Source organism: Zea mays, chromosome 4 (genome assembly GCF_902167145.1).
Source record: "Zea mays cultivar B73 chromosome 4, Zm-B73-REFERENCE-NAM-5.0, whole genome shotgun sequence".
Classification (NCBI taxonomy): Eukaryota; Viridiplantae; Streptophyta; class Magnoliopsida; order Poales; family Poaceae; genus Zea; species Zea mays.
In genome coordinates, this window is record NC_050099.1 from 2,502,689 (window position 1) to 2,518,189 (window position 15,501).

General features: G+C 46.9%; 1 protein-coding gene across 1 annotated transcript; it reads right to left on the minus strand.

The window, feature by feature from the left end:
* Positions 1-12,695: 12,695 nt before the first annotated feature.
* LOC118476846 (disease resistance protein RGA4-like) lies at positions 12,696-14,331 on the minus strand. Its single transcript, XM_035967150.1, has 3 exons — positions 13,441-14,331; positions 13,283-13,357; positions 12,696-13,173 (listed from the first exon to the last, which is right to left on the minus strand). The coding sequence occupies exons 1-3, from the start codon at positions 14,190-14,192 to the stop codon at positions 12,903-12,905; spliced, it is 1,098 nt and encodes a 365-aa protein (XP_035823043.1). The 5' UTR covers positions 14,193-14,331; the 3' UTR covers positions 12,696-12,902.
* Positions 14,332-15,501: the final 1,170 nt, after the last annotated feature.

A 15,501-nucleotide genomic window follows, 5' to 3' on the forward strand; every position in this document is an offset into this window, starting at 1 on the left:
AATCCAGAAAAATGTGTCTTCGGAGTACCAGCGAGAAAGTTACTCGGATTCATTGTCAGCCACCGAGGAATTGAAGCCAACCCGGAGAAAATTGAAGCTATCATGAGAATGGAAGCACCACGATCGTAGAAGAAAGTACAGAGGCTTACTAGATGCATGGCAGCTTTAACCAGATTCATATCAAGGCTAGGAGAAAAAGGCCTACCATTCTACAAATTGCTCAAGAAGGTAGATAAGTTCCAGTGGACCCCAGAAGCTCAGGAAGCCCTTGATGCACTGAAGAAATTCCTGACAACACTGCCAGTGTTAAAGCCGCCACGCTGAGCCACGCTGAGTCAGCCGGCTGAAGATCTATTGATGTACATCTCTTGCACGACTCATGTGGTGAGCACCGTGTTGGTAGTCGAGCGAGCAGAGAAAGGACATGCATATCCAGTATAGCATCCCGTCTACTTCATCAGTGAAGTTCTGGGACCCTCAAAGAAGAAATATCCTCAAGTTCAAAAACTATTGTATGCAGTACTTCTAACTACACGCAAGCTCCGTCACTACTTCGACGACCACAAAGTCATAGTAGTCACTGGATTTCCAATAGGGGATATTCTCCACAACAAAGAAGCCATCGGAAGAATAGCCAAGTGGGCCTGCGAGCTGGGAGCTCATGATATTGAATTTCGGCCTCGTACCGCAATAAAGACCCAAGCGCTAGTCGACTTCGTATCAGAGTGGATCGAGCAACAAGTGCTAGAAAACCTGGAGACTGCAAAAGTATGGAGAATGTATTTTGATGGCTCGCTGAAGCTGCAGGGAGCTGGCGCGAGGATACTCTTCATTGCCCCTAAAGGTGAACAACTCAAATATGCTCTTCAGTTGTTATTCTCAGCGTCCAATAATGCAGCAGAATATGAAGCTCTGATTCACGGGTTGAACATTGCCATATCACTGGGTATCAAGAGGTTGAAGGTATATGGAGATTCACTGGTGGTCATAAGTCAGATAAATAAAGAATGGGATTGCTCGAATGATTCCATGGGCAAGTATTGCACAGCCGTCCGAAAACTGGAAGACAAATTTGAAGGGCTGGAGTTTCATCATGTGGAAAGAGATCTCAATGCCGCAGCAGATGCATTGTCAAAGCTAGAATCCAGTCGGGCCCAGGTCCCACCTGGAGTTTTCATCCAAGAAGTACCACGCCCGAGCATTTCCTTAGATCGGGCAGAAGAATGCAATATTTTGAGCCAGCCACAGTCAGACTCTAATGACTGGAGGGAGCCTATTATTAAGTATATAAAGAACGAAGAGGAGCCGGATGATAAAGCTACAGCAGAACGCATCGCAAGATAGTCAGCCCACTACACCCTCATTGGGGACACACTGTACAGAAGAGGCGCAACAGGAATCCTCATGAAGTTCATACCTTCAACCACTGGGAAACAACTGTTAGATGAAATCCATGCCGGACAGTGTAGGATACATGCAGCGTCCAGAACACTGGTTGGGAAGGTCTTCAGGTCTGGTTTCTATTGGCTGACAGCAAAGAGTGATGCAGCTGAGTTAGTTCAGAGATGTGAAGCTTGCCAATTCCTATCAAAGCAGCAGCATTTACCAGCACAGCAACTGCAAACCATACCAGTGACATGGCCATTTGCGTGCTAGGGATTGGATATGATTGGACCCTTCAAGAAATCTGAGGGAGGTTATACTCACGTGTTGGTTGCCATCGACAAATTTACTAAATGGATAGAGTACAAACCCATTGCTTCTCTGACTTCAACCAAGGCAGTGGAATTCATACAAGATATAATATTCAGATTTGGGATACCAAATAGCATCATACCGACCTGGGGTACAATATCACTAGCTCTGAATTCTTTGATTTCTGCGAACAACGGTGCATCCAGATCAAGTATGCGTCAGTGGCACATCCAAGAGCCAACGGTCAGGTAGAAAGGGCTAATGGAATGATATTGGAAGCACTCAGGAAGAAAGTCTTCGACAAGAATAAAAAGTTCGCAGGAAAGTGGACCAGAGAGTTACCGTATGTGGTTTGGAGCCTAAGAACTCAACCTAGCCGAGCCTTGCATGGAAATAGTCCCTTCTTCATGGTCTATGGTTTGGAGGCAGTGCTACCTGCCGACCTCAGGTTTGGGGCGCCAAGGCTGGTCTTCGAAAACATAGCTGAGGCAGAAGCTACCAGACTAGAGGACATTGATGTATTAGAAGAAGAGCGATTGAATACAGTAATTCAGTCAGCTAGATACCAGCAGACTCTGAGGCGCTATCATGATAAGGTTGTACGACATTGATCCTTTGCAGTGGGAGATTTGGTCCTTCGCCGAATTCTAACGGGGGAAGGACGGCACAAATTGTCGCCACTGTGGGAAGGGCCATTCATAGTAGCAGAAGTCACTCGACCAGGATCATATCGGCTCACTCAAATGGATGGCACGGAAATAAGGAATTCATGGAATATAGAGCATCTCGGGAAGTTCTACCCCTAGCTAGATTTCAAAAGCTATCGGGGCAACATTGTATTCTGTAATCAGAAAATACATCATCAATAAGAAGATTTCATTCTCAAAGGCACTCAAACTATTTATTATCAATCTGCATGCTTACTCGACTTAGGGTGACCACTATACCCTACTAACGGAGCAATCGGCTTAAGTCGACAGTGACTTAAGATGGTGCAACATGCTCACGCTGACTCGACTCAGGGTGACCACTATACCCTACTAATGGAGCAATCGTCTTAAGTCGGCAGTGACTTAAGACGGTGCAACATGCTCACGCTGACTCGACTTAGGGTGACCACTATACCCTACTAACGGAGCAATCGGCTTAAGTCGGCAGTGACTTAATACGGAGCAACATGCTCACGCTTACTCGACTTAGGGTGACCACTATACCCTACTAACGGAGCAATCGACTTAACTCGGCAGTGACTTAAGACGGTGCAACATGCTCACGCTTACTCGACTTAGGGTGACCACTATACCCTACTAACTGAGTAATCGGCTTAAGTCGGCAGTGACTTAAGACAGTGCAACATGCTCACGCTTACTCGACTTAGGGTGACCACTATACCCTACTAACGGAGCAATCGGTTTAAGTCGGCAGTGACTTAAGACGGTGCAACATTCTCATGCCTACTCGACCCAGTATAACATGCTTACGATTATTCATCTTAGGGCGATCTCTATGCCTCATCAGCTAATCAATTAGCATAAAATAGGAAAAAGCTTCAAAACCAGCACACTGCATTTACTTCTGCAATCATAACAACTGTTGAATTCCAACAACAGAATACAAATACAGCATTCAGTTCTAACCGAGTATTCAGGCACATTGATCGCACACATATAGTTCATGAATGTATTCGATATTTCTACTTGGCAATGTTTTTCTCAGGAGCAACCGAAGAAGAAGGACGACCTGAGGAGTCAGGAGCAGCTTTAACATCGACAACTATATCATCAGGAACGACTACGCCCGGCCTTCTCATCAGGATCCGGCCCGCACGAATGGCTTTATCCATAGCCTTGTCGCGCTGCGCCTTCAGAATGATGGAATTGTCTTCTGCGGCCTTGGTAGCCAGTCGAGTGGCTTCTAGTTCCTGGGCGACTGATTTCTTGGAGGCGCGCAAATCCTTGATGATGGAGTCTTTGCTCGACACCAACTACCTGAGACACAGGATCTCATCTTGGGATACTTGCAGCTCGTGACGGTGATGATCCAAATCTGCCATGGTAAAACGGTGGCTCCTCTCCAAGATGGTCAGAGAATTGCTGGCGTCATGGTACAACCTATCAAGGTTATCACGAGAAGCCACAAGTACCCGTTTCTCCTCCTACAAGCAAGAATCAGCTCTCAAGCATCCAGTAAGCAGTAAAGTCACAACAAAGAAAGCCAAGTTAGATTACCTTGCTAGCCGCCCTTTCAGAGTCAAGCTGAGCACTAAGAGAGGAATTCAAAGAGTTGGCATTGACTAAAGAAGCAGAAACCCGAGCCAGGTCAATCTGACCTTGGGAATACTTTCCCTCGAGTTCAGAGTACTGCCGGGCCATATCTAACAAAAAACAGTCGAAGAAGGTCACACAGTTAAAAACAGGCTAATCAATCAGCAAAGGAAGAAACAAAGACACTAACCAGCATTTGACACTTTCAAATCAGATATCTGCCTCTGAAGCAGCAACAGATTCCATTACGTCAGAGACATAGCTCTTTCTGGGACAGAGGCACCTTGTGATCTCAATTGACCAGCCATCTCGTCGACCAAGGCCTGCTATTAAAAACAAATGAGTACAAAGACAATGATTCGCCAGGAGTATTGCTAGAACAGAAAAAGCCAAGTTACCTGAAGATTAGAGAAGAACGAAGGAAATCCCAAGTCATGAGAAGCTAGGTGGTGGCTCGATGAAGGAATATCAACCAGGACAATCTGAAGATCATCGCCAGGGATTAACCCAACACCACTAGCAGGCATCAGAACTCTAGCATCCGGTGCGTCGACCTCTAAGGCAACTCCCTTATTTGAAGCATGCACTGCTATTATGCCACCAGAATGTGGTGGAGAAGACCCGACATGGACATCCATGGAGGTATGAGAAGGGGAGCTCGCTCGGACACCCTCGGGGGCTGGGTTGCAGCTCGCACTACCCACCTGAGCCGGATCATTACCGGCAACACCCTCGGGGGCTAGGCAACCGCCAGCACCACCCTTGAGGACTGAGTTCTCTGCAACAGCCACCTCTAAGGCTGAAAGATTTTCAGTCACCTCCATGGGAATTGAGCAATCTTGACCAACCTCTTGGCACCGAAGACCGCCTTCCAAAGTCGACGATGCACGAGATGCTGCCCGGGATACCTCTAATCCCACATCTGGAGTGTCAGAACAGACATCCATCATATCACCGTCAGTTGGCTCTGACAGCATATCTTCAGGAACAACATTCTCGAGAGCCTGATCAAAATCTGTCATAGACAATTCCTGCAGGCTAACAAGAGCAGACAGAGCTGGAGAAGGAATGTCGCTATCCCCCCCACTGACTCTGTAGCGCCGACTGTTCTTCTGAATTAATGGGACTTCCTCTTCTTCTTCTTCGTCCTTGTCAACAATGCAAACAATAGACGGCGCAGGGTCACACCCATTGGGATCAGACTTGGCAGGGTCACACCCATTGTGATCAGACTTGGTAGTGTCACACCCATTGGGTTCAACTTTGGCAAGGTCACACCCATTGGGTTTAGCAGCAGCAGGGTCACACCCATTGGGGTCAGGTTCGGTAGGGTCACACCCATTGGGATCAACTCCAGTAAAGATTTACACAAGTACTTCTTCAGCAGCAGGAACAGAGGGGCCAGCATCCTGGTCCAAACATGACACTCGCCGAAGCCGTCTCTTTTTCTTCTTCTTCCCCTCGGCAGGAGCAGTTGGATGACTGACCTGGCGAAGACGCTTCGGGCGAATACCCTCAGGCTTTTGGGTGTCCACGGTTTTTTCAAGCTCAGGGATAGTTGCGACAGCCATTGTTTCAGCAGGGACCGAGTCAGAATAATCCCCAGCCAACATATCCGGCATAGGACTTATTTCTACATCACTTGGATTCGTAGGCATCTCAAAGTGAACTTGCCTCTCATCATTGGAGAGGTCACCAAGTGAAGCAACCAGTACCTCAACATCTTCGGGAAAGGGTCACACTCTAAGACCCAAACCACTGTCACCAGCAGGAGGATTGGACACAAAACTGAAAAAGGGCTTAGAAGATGGCAAATTCCAAGCAGAATATGCGACAGGAGCACCAACATTCGATACTTTGCCCCTCAAGATTATTTCCAGTCGGCTCACCAAATCCACAGCAGGAATCCTCTTGTTGGTAACCCGAGTTGAGTCGGTGACACCACTGTATAAATAAGCCGGGTACGCTCTATCCTTCAGGGGCTGAATATTCTTAAAATAAAGTCTGCAACCATAGCTTCAGTGGTCAGACCTCTCTCCTTCAGCAAATGAATTTCAGCAAGCAGAACCTTGGCCTCTGTTATCTCCAAGGCTGTAGGAGACTCAATCCAACTGGGAGTGTGCACGTCCGGCTGTCTCCTTGACCGAGGGGGAGGGACTTGCCATGATTTTCAACAATGAACCACTCTAAGCGCCATCCTTTAATACTGTCCTTGAGCAGGATATCAAGGTACTCCATCTTCCTCCCACGGCGCATCTCTAGACTTGCACCGCCCACAAGCTGATGCTGCCCCCCAGCCATCCTAGGACGACAGTGATACAAGTGCTTCCACAAACCGAAGTGAGGAAGAATTCCAAGGTAGGCCTCGCATAGATGGACAAAGATAGAAATTTGCAGAATAGAGTTGGGATTCAGATGAGTCAGATTCAGATTATAAAAGTCAAGGAGACCGCGAAAGAAGGGAGAAATTTGAAGAGCAATGCCGCAGATAAGAAAAGGGATGTAAACGACAGACTCGTGAGTATCCTCCGTCGGGACAGTAACCCCACGACAAATCCGCTAGGAACAAAGCTCCTTCGGAGGAAGAACTCCGACATCGACAAGGTGGAGAAGATCCGACTCAGAAACAACAGACATATGATTACCTACGAAAGGCAATTGGATGTTGGGATCGATGGGAGGAATGACCGCAGCAGCAGAACTCTAGTTCTTCCACTTGGGCGCCATCGGAATCTCGCCGGCGAATCGAGCGGAAGCGAAATCAAAGGGAAACAGAGGATATTTGGAGGCAAAACGCAAGGTTAGGGCTCAGAACGCAGAGACGAGCAGCGATGAGATATAAATGGGGTTTTCTCGGGTCAGTCACCGTTTCTAAAAAGTGCTTAGTCACCACTCGGCCGTTATTTCTAAAACGCTGACGTGACTCAACATGACTCGGCTGTTACCTCTAAAACGCTGACGTCGCCAAACACCACTCGGTCGTTATTTCTAAAACACTGACGTGGTTCAGCTTGACTCGGCTATTACCTCTAAAAACGATGACGTCGCCAAATATCACTCGACTGTTATTTCTAAAACGTCAATGTGGCCCAACACAGCTCGGCTGTTGCCTCTAAAACGCTGATGCAATCTAGCATAATTCGGCTTTAACCTCTAAAGATACCAGCAATGACTCAGCCGTTTTTTCTCTACGTAAATGCAGGCAGAATTAAATACGATGCAGCACATACAAGTTGTTACTCGAGCGTTATCTCTAAGAACAACGGCTGCGTAGGGCACAAACACAAGATGTCAATCAACTATAAAGAAATGACGCAAAGGCAAAAGATATGCACAAGAGCAAGCCAGATTTTCCTTCATTATATAAGAGGGGAAGTTCTTACACAAACTTAAAAACCGACTCATTATGAGCCGGCCTTCTTCCCATTTTTCCGATACATTACATTACTACATTACAGTACCATCTACACCACACTATACTACTAACTACTACTACGTTATTCCACTAATACTACTTCTACTACTATTTATCTATACTAATATTTAAGCCATTGGTGCTTTGCCACTGGCCTTGCTGCTGCCACCGTTGCTCTTGCCGTCGCCACCGTCGCCGTCGCCCTTGCCGCCGTCACCGTCACCATCACCGTCGCCTCCATCGTCGTCGTCGCCCTCGTCGTCGCCGTCACCGCCGCTCTCCCCTCGGACGATGAGGAGTTCTCGTTCGAGGAGACCTCCGACTCATCCGAGCCCTCGAGCCCGGAGCGCTCGACGACCCGGATGTATGTCCACACCTCGGCGGCGATTCCCTGGGAATCGTCCGAATCATCGGACGATGCCGGGGGAGAGGTGTAGACCGGCGACCCCTCGGACTCAGAGGAGAACTCCTCCTCCGAGTACTCGGAATCGCCGAAGTCCTCCGAGGGAGGGCTCGGCTCACGCTTTCGCTTGTCGCCGGAGTGGTGCGACGAACTTCCGCCCTTCTTGCTCTTGCCCATGGTTGAGTAGAAAATAGGAGAATAAGCAAGCAACGGCAGAGAGATGTGTGAAGACACAGTGAAGCAAGTGTTCTATTTATAGAGGAAGAAGGCAACCGCTCATCTCCTACCACGGTCACCAAACAGTTGCAAATATTCAAGAAGTCATTCAAATCGTCTGGAAACAAGTAAGGCGACAGACGTCGTTTCACGTAATACGACACCCATTGGGACTGAAGTCAACTGCTTGGACGATATGATTACACCCCACGGTCATGTCAAGTTACTACTCAGTGGAAGTTCGCTAAACGCTCAGCGCACCAAGCCGTCCCTTGCCTACACCCATTGGGGGGGACGTCTAGGAATTTTCAATAGATTTTCCCAATCAGTCACATTCATACAGTATACGCAATGAATGTATCAAGACAGAAGGAAGATATCGATAGAGATCAGAGGAAAGCCAAAAATAGATGCTAAAGTACAAGTCTAATCAACAGAAGCATTGAAGCACAAAGCGAAATAAAGACCAGCCAAGAGCCATCTACCAGACGTCCAATCTGTCGCCGATCAAATGAATTTCAAACCTAACATGGGCAGACCGTGTTGCTGATCTCAAAGACAAAAACCATATGCTGATCTCTAAAGCATAAACTGGTGATATAATGCTGAATTCTAAAGCATGAAACGAAGATGAGATAATGATTTGTAAGAGCATGAGATGAAGACCTTTGAGTGGATTATTTTCAGTAATCCACTCAAAGCTCGGGGGCTACACCCATTGGGTGCACCTCCGGTGCACCCAATGAATCCTGAGGCCCCGAGAACAGAATGCTGATCTCTAAGGCATGAACCAACGACAAAATGCTGATTTCTAAAGCATGAGTCTAGTCGGAAATTATGACTTCTAAAAAAGCATGGGATGAAGACCTTTGAGTGGACTATTTTCAATAATCCACTCAAAGCTCGGGGGCTACACCCAATGAATCCTGAAACCCCGAGAACCGAATGTTGATCTCTAAAGCATAAGCCAAAGGAAGAGCACTGATTTCTAAAGATTAAAGCAAAGACCATTGAATAATGTCAAGAGAAGATAACAGAAGACCGTTTTTCCGAGTCACTCAGAGTTAGAAGCAACAACCTGACAGACATATTTCAAAACCGCAAGCTAGACCTAGAATCTTTGGGCCGATTATTTCAAAATCAACACAAAGATTGGGGGCTTGTGGGGGACAGATATCCCCCGGGTCCACTAGAAGGCAAGAAGGCCTCGCGAAAGGCCTCGGGCCCATTATTTCGCAAGGCCATCCCTTCGTGGGCCAGGGGAGGAATTTCCAGCAGAATGGATCAACACGAGATCGGATCAACTCGAGCCCATGCGGTTCGCTGAATTCAAACGCTATCCGCAGCAGTGATCTGACTCTCCCGCGCGGCGTCCTCAGACGTCGGAACAGAAGGATAATAAGTCGGCAGAATTATAGGAAGATAAACTTAGTCGGTTCACTATTACTTAGGCACACGTTGTTATCATATCCGCATGTAACGTCCCACGGTCGAATATATAAGGCATAGGGGGCACCCCTTCAAGAACATCTCACTCATTAGCCATCCATTCAACTCTCTAGCATCCCTCACTAGAGAACTCCCTTGTAACCCACCACATAAAAGATCCACACCAGGACATAGGGTGTTATGCATCTCAAAGCGGCCTGAACCTATACAAGATTGTCCACTGTCTCTCGTGCATCTGGCACGAACCATCGAGCTACAGTCAGTAACACCGTCCTACTCCTAAAAAGCACCTTGAGGGTCAACCCCAGGTGTGCGGTCGGACCCAAAACACCGACAACGATAATCTTCTTTGCTAAGAGAATTACTTAAGATGTCATAAGCAAGGTAGTTTAAGCGTATGCATCTTTGATCCTCCTTGGAAGCATTTTTCCCATTATAACTATAGGGTATAATACTCTTGTCTAAAATTTGTTCTAATTGTGAGTCTATGGTTCTAAAAGCATTTATCACACTAGTAGACCATGAAACATAATTAGAACAATTGGAAAGTAATATGTCAAGAGTTACCTCATTGTTTTCCTTTGGAGATGTCTTCTTGTTCTTTTGGAATCTTCTTCGAGCCATCACTTCGAGTTGTTAGACTCAATATGAAGTGCCTAGCTCCAATACCAATTGAAAGTCGCCTAGAGGGGGGGTGAATAGGCGAAACCTGAAAATTATAACTTTAAACCCAGACTTGATCCCTTGATTAGTGGTTAGAACAAGATTCACAATTATCGGAGTATAAAACTAAGTCCTTGGCTTGCAAAGAGTATTGCCTTCACAGAATGTGGAATTAATCAAAAGTAATACTACTAAGAATGTTAATAGAGAATATTGCAAGAGGGCTTAGTTGAAAGGAGAAATAACACAAGTTCTTCCTTGCACGATGTTGCTTCTCTAAATGGGATTTTAACTTGAAGCAACACAAAGCAATATCAATAAAGAATATAGCAAGAGAACTTAGATAGGGAGAAGGCAAACAAATCACAAGCAATAAACACAAGTGACACGGATGATTTGTTTTACCGAGGTTCGGTTCACCAAGAACCTAATCCCCGTTGAGGAGTCCACTAAGGACGGGTCTTTTTCAACCCTTTCCCTCTCTCCACCGATCACCAAGACCGGTGGGTGCTTCTTCTTCTTTGTCAACAAAAGACTGAAGTCTCTGCAAGGCCAACCACAAAGATAAGGGGCTCTTGCTAGCTTTACAATGAATGGGAGTCAAAACTCCAAGCTCAAATGATCACAAGATGTAGCACACACTTTCTCTCAATGATTCTCACAAGGCACTATCGCTAAATCACACGAGTAGCTCTCTTTTGCTAGATCTCTCTTTTGTAGCACTTGTGTTGATTGTGGTGGTCTAAATCTTGTGTATAAGATGGATCAATGAATGGAGGTGGTTGGGAGAGCTTGGATATGTCAACTATATGACTTGGAATGTTGTTTGGGCTCCCTCACCTTGAAATGGCCGGTTAGAGTGGTATTTATAGCCACCAAACAAATTATAGCCGTTGGGGAAGGCTGCTGGTGATGGGCGCACCGGACACTGTCCGGTGTGCCGCCACGTCAGCCGACCGTTAGGGTTAGGAGCTGGTCGACCGTTGGAGGCTTTGTCCTCATGTGGCACCGGACAGTCCGGTGTCGTACCGGACAGGTACTGTTCACTGTACGGTGCGCCTCTGACTTTGCGCACTGTTCACGCTATCAGCCCCTTTTGCAGTCAACCGTTGCGTGGAGGTAGTCGTTGCCCGCTGACTCACCGGACAGTCCGGTGGCACACCGGACAGTCCGGTGAATTATAGCGGAGCGTCCTTGAAAAAACCCGAGAGTGGCTGGTTTTATCTGTTCGGTCCTGGCACACCGGACACTGTCCGGTGGCACACCGGACAGTCCGGTGCGCCGTTCCTCCGCACACTCAAGTTTATTTGGCTCCTTTGTATTTGAACCCTATCTTGAATGTTTATTGGTTTGTGTTTAACCTTTATGCACCTGTAGAACATATATTCTAGAGCAAACTAGTTAGTCCAATATTTGTGTTGGGCATTCAATCACCAAAATTAATTATGGGAAAAGGTTTGACCCTATTTCCCTTTCAGAGGGCAAGCCTCTTTCGACGCCCATGTCCACCTCGACGACACTTGACACTGATGAGGATGGCGAACCCATGACCAGAAGGAGTACATAAGCATGATTGGCTCTCTCTTGTATTTGACTACGACGAGGCCGGGCATACACTTCGCAATGTGTTTGTGCGCTCGTTTCCAGGCTTCCCCACGCACATCTCACAGGAAGGCTGTGAAACGGATTATGAGGTACCTACGTTTCACTCCTGAGTTTGGTTTGTGGTACTCCTCATCGTCCGTTCTGTCCTTGTGCGGTTATTCTGATGCTGATTTTGCGGATTGTCTTTTAGAGCGCAAGTCTACTTCTGTGACTTGTCAGTTTTTTGGTACTTCGTTGGTTTCATGGTCTTCTCGAAAACAGTCTAGTGTTGCCCTGTCTACCACAGAGGCCGAGTATGTTGCTGTCGCTAACTGTTGTTCGCAGTTACTTTGGATGATGGCTACCTTACGAGATTTTGACTTTTCATCATGTGCCTCTGCTTTGTGATAGCACGAGTGCCATAAGTGTTGCCAAGAATCCTGTGCTACATTCGAGGACCAAGCACATTCATGTTCACTTTCACTTTCTTCGTGATCATTATGAGAAAGGCGACATCGAATTGCGCTATATTGATACCACTCGCCAGCTTGCTGACATTTTGACCAAACCCCTTGATCAAAAAACTTTTGTTCATTTGTGAGGGGAATTGGGTGTTTGTTTCCCTTTTTGATTAGAGGTCTCCCTTTTGGTCTTTTCTTCTTATTTTTTGCTTTCATTTTCTTTTGTATTATATCTGCATGAATGTGATTCTGCTTCTAGTAGTATGTTCTTTGTGTACATGATAATGCTATAGCATACTTAGGCTCTTTTTGCTCATATTGATACAATATTGTTGAGCTAAGTTGTTTTCATAATTGTGAACTTGACTATTACTTGCTTAATCTAAAATTGTTCACCATTAAGATTGGCACCTAGCATGTGTAGGATGTGTTGAAATCCTTTTTGCTATTACTCGTATGCTAGGTGGCTATGTCTCATGCCTTGAGTCATTCACTTGTCTTGATTTATTCATATCGTGCTAAAGATTCAAAATCAAGATAAGTGATAATCAGAAAGATCGAGATGTATTTGTATTTTTCACCACATCACTGTATCAAGACTGCTTCCATTTGCACTTTTGAATGAACTTGAGCAGTGTAGTGGACGATCGAAACCGGTGTTTTTAGCTTTTGATTGCTTGTCTACATAGGCTACACCCGGTTGAAAAGTCAGACCAAGACAATGCTTACAACCTCTCGCACTCACATGCTTTTCAATAAAATTTGGAATCCACTGCAAAATCCGATAAATCTTGTTCATGTCGTCGTCGCCGCCGCTCCGCTTCATTTAGGAAGCACACCACCGACTGCTTGTCTTCAAGTGGCCACATCTTGTGACGATGACCCACACATCTCTCTGCATCCCTGCCCACTGCGGTCCTCATACCCATGATAATTCTACTGCCCATACTATTATCCGGGAAGGCAGATGCTATGCCACTCACCAGTTCTTCAGACTCCACGCCATCCACCACCACAAAATACCTATATATATAAACAGCAAACGAAGGAGGAAAAAAAAGGTCAATATATATATAGAGGGAATAGTTAATTAATCAGCAAATTGCACACAGAAAAGTGGAAAAGAAATCACCTTTTCCTTTGGAGATACTCGGGTAACCCATGAACTTGGTCAGTACGACGAGCCCCAGGAAACGCTCCGGCGAATCTAATAAACGCGGTTTCGAAATACAAATTCAGAAGGTAGATTTTAGAACAAATATGCATGCGGCTGAAAATATGACGGCTCACCTGTGAAAAAATCCACCACTGCTATCTTGTGGATCCTCTTGCAGTCTAAATTGCTCGATTATCTCTTCCAGAACGATGCTGCAGTCCTTCCCAGCAGCGCTGACATACGCATGCAGGGAGAACCTTCTGCTCTCCTGTACGTCCGTGTACACTGTGTGGCAAAGCTTGGTCTCCCCTATGCCACCGAAGCCGACGACGGAGATCACCATCACCTTGAGGACCTTGTCCAGCTCATTGTCGGGTCTCCGGACGAGGAGGTCCAGAAGCTCATCGAGGTCCTCCTTCTTGCCCACAAGATCAGCCAGCGGAAAGCCCTGGGTGCTTGAAGTAGTGGAGGAAGAAGCAGCGCCTTGACTAGGAGCCTCATTCGTCGGAACCGCCATAAACTCCGGATAGGACTGTACACATCTGATTAAATCCTGGATGATAGTAATCTTGCCATTAAGCTTCGCACCTGTCATGGTTCCGGCACGGCGGCCTTCTATTAGGTCTTCGATGTCGTACGCCAAGCATCTGAGGTATCCAGCCCAGGATTGAAGCCTGTCGGACGGGTCTTGGGAACTCCTGATAGTCTTCCGAGTATCACGGATGATGCCCTGGATGTAGCTAAGCTGGGATTTCAGGGTTTCAACATCACTGTCACGGACTTGCCGTTTCTTCAGTGCACCTTGTATCCCTTTAATGGCTATAGGCAGGACCGGGGCCGCCAAGTTAGCGATTGCACCGATAATTGCTGGCTCCACACCTGTCATCTCTCCCCCCCTCTCTGTTGCTTGGCTAGAGTTCGATCCGCAGGTATGGCTGGTTGGGAGGATGTTGGAAGCTTATAGCAGCGTAGGACTTTGAGATCTCAGGAGGACATTCATATACTCGAATCATCGAGCTGTGTCTGTGTGGGTTCTCTGGGCCGGGCCGGGTACGATGGGCTTAACACGGGTGATGGTTACGTCACAGCCCATCAGAGTACGAGTGACTCGAGGATTGACAAGTAGCTATAAAATTATAGTTTCTCAATAAGAACCAAGAAGACAAAAAAAAGTCACTTCCCGAATAATATACATAGAGGAGCTGTCATGGTGCTAGAATATAATGCATCTCATCTCAGTCACTTCCAAACTCTAGGCCTTCCGCCTGCCATCGCCTGATCAGGGATCCCCTCTAGACATGTGCAAACACAAGGTTGATTTATCCCTTGTGGTTCGGATTGATGATGACTGATTATCAACGGGTAGCACTCTGGGGTAGTCAGTGGACTGACCAGAGTGTGAGATTATGCTTGTGCAACCATGTTGGTCGACTTGTGGTGTGCAGGTGTGGAGCACAGGAACGGTGGTCGATGGCTGAGGTGAAGGTCATGCGGGCTCGTGCTGATAGACCGGGAGCGGTGAAGGGCGAGTGCTGGGTCTTGACTGACGGATCAGAGCAGCCAGGTGACCAACCGCAGTGGCTGACACACCTGGGACACGCACTTATGTGAGGACGTGGTGGAGTGGACCGTGTTGCCGGCGTGGTCGAGGACTGGCGGGACACGCGTCTGATCGTAGAGGACGTGCACGAGGTGCGCTGCTCACGGCAGGTTTGGTGGTTTGGGCCTCAAAACCACCCAGCGCTACAGATGCCTGGTTTTGCTGAGTTTGGGTCTCAAAACTCGGTGGTGGCGGTTCCGGATAGAACCGATGGCGGCACGCGGCGTGATCGCGGAGGGTGCGTCAAGGCGAAGCATTCCATGTGAAGGACGTGGTCGTTGGATCGAAAACCTAGGAGTTGGTCCATTTCGCCCCCGGTGGAGTGGATAGGCTCTATGTAAATATGGGTAGTTTAGGAAGTGAGAATAACCCTCTATAAATAGAGGGGAGGGCTGGTTGGTTCATGTCACACCCGGATTTAAGGGACAAATCCGGGTGCATCTCATATGTGCACCAAGGAAGAACAACACATATAACAACAGAGTGCATAGAGATAAATGTCATAAATATCATAAATATACTTATTACATAGCGGAAGTCTTACAAAAATAAATGATATAATAAAGTGAACTGTTATTATTCCCTGGCGCCACAA